Here is a 3,366-nt window from a genome sequence, read left to right on the forward strand (position 1 = left end):
CTCAGCCGTTTTACACAATTGTAACAATTTTTTTCCAATGAAATAGTCTATTGGCAATGGCTGCACAAGTTATTAAAGTGATTTTGTTCACGGTAAGATCATCAACTCTAAATGAGATGCGTGAAAACTTATTGTTCAGGCCATGATTTATGATTCCACCAGAAGTTTCCAAATAGTGCACTAACAAAATATAAAGCTCAGCTTTGCCTTAACCATTGAAATAAAAAAATAAAAACTATCCTTTTTTATTTTTGCAATTGCCGTTTTGCTAATTTAGCTTAAAAAAAGTATCAAATGTTTTTTCTAGTTTTATTTTAAAACTGAAAAAATCAAAGAACGAACTGTACACGGATTATACACAGATTAAGCCCGTTTTAAAACAACAACTTGTAAAAAGTTAAAGTAGTCAATGTTTCAGTCAGGGTTTACATTTCACATGCCAATATTACATCAAAAGCATTGTCTTTATTTAATACAAATGAAGTACATGATTACATGGAGTGAGTTTTTCTTTTACACAAACTCATACACTTGGTATTTTTGTAATTACACAACAGTATTCCACATTTTGTCAAGAAACTGTACAGTCTGAGTCCATTTATCAAACAAACCTTTATATAATAAATGATCATTTGATAATGATGTGGTTTTGGGGTTTATTAACGAAATCTAGAGCTGTTTAGGAATACCCATGAATATTGATGCACAWTTAAACTGAAATCAGTAGAGGGAGCTAAGTGCACTCAAAGTCACACTGATTAGTTTCTCAAACGCTGTTCATAGTAAAATCTAAAAGGACAAGAGTTCATATGAGATGTTTGTATTGCACTAAGATAAATTAGTTTCACTGAGGTATAAGAAGTGATGAGAAAAGTTTTGTTTAGTAAAATATGGCCTTTTCTTATCAGATATCTATTTTATGCCACAAACAAGTGTAGTGTAGTGATGTTTTTTGTTAGTTGGATAGTGWAAAGTATTTACGACTTACGGTACGACTTTGGGTCAAACATGTCATCAATTCAGTTTACAGAAACAACTTTCCAACAAATGACCCCAGGGCAGAACCACCAGAAGTTTGCTGCAAAAAAAAAAGGCCCAGAATTTAACAATTTTAATAAAATGTAAGCAAACCCTACAACGAGGGGTTTGTACAGTGCATCATTTTTGAATCCTGTGATTATTGACCTGGAAAAATACAGATTAAGTGATATAAAAGAATGCAATTAGTGCGATTAAGGATGTGAGATTAAAATAGTTTACAATTATTTGAATGAAAAATATTAAACTTCTTTGCTTGTAATATCTATCCAAACTCCTTCAAATTAAAAGTCTGCTGATGGCTGATTACAAAGACAATAAAACACCGAGCASCACCTCAACTCAACTGAACTTTCCCTTTAATACCATTAAATTTGTGTTTGTTGACATGACTTGCTTAAAATACTTCAGTTAAAACGTTTAACCTTGTTGAAAGTCCATTAGATAGCTAATACCATTGTTTACTGATTCAACCATGGGAAGAAGGGGTGCAGAAGGTRCAGCAGCACCCCTGATAAATGCAGGATGTGCATGTCCAAATACATGATTTGACACAAATATAAAAAAAAACAGATTTTATTAGTGCTCTATGTGTTTAAAGTCAAATATTTTGTTGCTGAGTTTTGTAAACGTGGTATATAAACCAACACTGTTATTGTAGATTTGTGTGCAAAATTTTATGACTTCTTATAACCTGAAAAAAAGTGGGTTTTAAATGTACTTTTTTTGATGGATATTTTTCACAAGTGTTTAGAGTCAGACAAACTCATACGCTTGCAGCGCCCAAAAATAACGTTAACCATTTCAAACGATAAAACTATTTTCCCTATAGGAGTCTTTTTAAATCACTACAAATAAAATTCCTTTTTTTATTTTCACTGAGTTGTGGTGCTATCCTGCTATTTTTCTAAATGGCCCTTTATGAATGCCTTTTCTTGAACCTCAGGGATGATATTAAACTAAAATTGCCCAGTTGRTAAATTTTCTGTTTTCGGTAAATCCGTTATTTTTTCATATATTTTTTTATTAGTAAAAACGCCTTGAATTGTATTTATTGCACTGAAAAAGAAGCTTAAATATAGGCCATCGGTGATGTGTTATTTTATGGTGTGACAGTTTCTGTCACGATGCTTCTGCTTGGTAGAAAATGTAATAATGACCAAAATTCTCTTTTTCAGTTTTTGGTTGCTCAGACTGTCCAATGTTGCTTATTTTTTATAATATAAATTTCTTGTGTGTAGTAGCTCCTCCRTCATGCCCCCCTCGAGTCATTGACTGACAGCAAAGTTTATGAGCGYGAGATCATCTCAACCAAGAACAGCAGTCTTTGGAAAGTTTTGTAGTTTTGCTGTACATAGGTAGCATTTGTAGCTGCTGGGCCGGAGGTCACCTAAGCCAGGATTAGGTTGTTCCAGGGCTCTGCTTTGGAGCTGGAGGTCCCGCTGTGGCCCCCCGGGGACATTTTCAGAGGAATGGCTCCTCCCTGAGCTGCCATGTAGGCTGGTAAGGCTGAAATCTGTTGAGARAGGTTGGAGATGATGAAACWKAAACKTAGTTTTATGGGATTTGCCTGCATTGCCTGTTCTAATCATTTAATTCTTAGTTTAGCACATTTAAAGGGTACATATCACACTTTTAAATCCTTCATTTTAACATTTAAATCAATCAGTTGGGGTCTATATAYAGTGGAACTGCAATGTTTGGTCTGAATTCCWCCTTACTGTAACTTCACAAGCCCCTCTTTCACCCCTTTTCTGAGGTGTGTCTCAGATCAACTTGTTTTGAGGTCCCATTAAATCCAAACGACAGTGGTCCACTCCAGTTTGAAAGAGGAGTTTACAACTATAGAGCAGCACAGAAACATTCATTTACTATTTAATTWAAAAAGTTGTCAGTAAGGGAAGACTTGTCCATCCAGCCTTACATGTTGGAGCCAGAGGAGAATGCAGACCACCAAAGTTGGTAAATCCAAACCTTATTTGGCAKTTCTGCAATACTTTGGCGTAAWAGTTCAGAAAACTTCGTATAAAATAGAGAAAACCGAATGAGTTAAAAATGACCCAAACATTTTCCCCCTTTCTTTCTTTAAAAAAAAAAAGTCAAATTAAGAAACTAATATTGAGTTCTTTCTCCTGTGGTTTTTTTTTAATCTATCATTTATCTTAAGTGACAAAAAAATTAAGTTTATGAATGATTAACCTTTTCTTTATGGAGGATGGAAACTTTAATTGTTGGAAATAAATGTAAAAATATATAAATGGCTTGAAAAACTAAACACAGAGTTTAAGTTAGTATATTTTTATTGTTTGTTGCTAAATTTGCCACATT

General features: G+C 33.7%; 1 protein-coding gene across 1 annotated transcript in view; it reads right to left on the reverse strand.

Annotated features, from left to right (window-relative positions):
• Positions 1–424: 424 nt before the first annotated feature.
• gata4 (GATA binding protein 4) overlaps positions 425–3,366 on the reverse strand; it is an 11,195-nt gene continuing 8,253 nt past the window's right edge. Inside the window, exon 6 of the mRNA XM_014007550.1 lies at positions 425–2,554. Coding sequence (XP_013863004.1) covers positions 2,429–2,554 — 126 coding nt within the window. The 3' untranslated portion in view covers positions 425–2,428. The remainder of the gene's footprint in view (positions 2,555–3,366) is intronic.

This window comes from Austrofundulus limnaeus, unplaced genomic scaffold, assembly GCF_001266775.1.
Source record: "Austrofundulus limnaeus strain Quisiro unplaced genomic scaffold, Austrofundulus_limnaeus-1.0 Scaffold42, whole genome shotgun sequence".
NCBI classification, from domain to species: domain Eukaryota; kingdom Metazoa; phylum Chordata; class Actinopteri; order Cyprinodontiformes; family Rivulidae; genus Austrofundulus; species Austrofundulus limnaeus.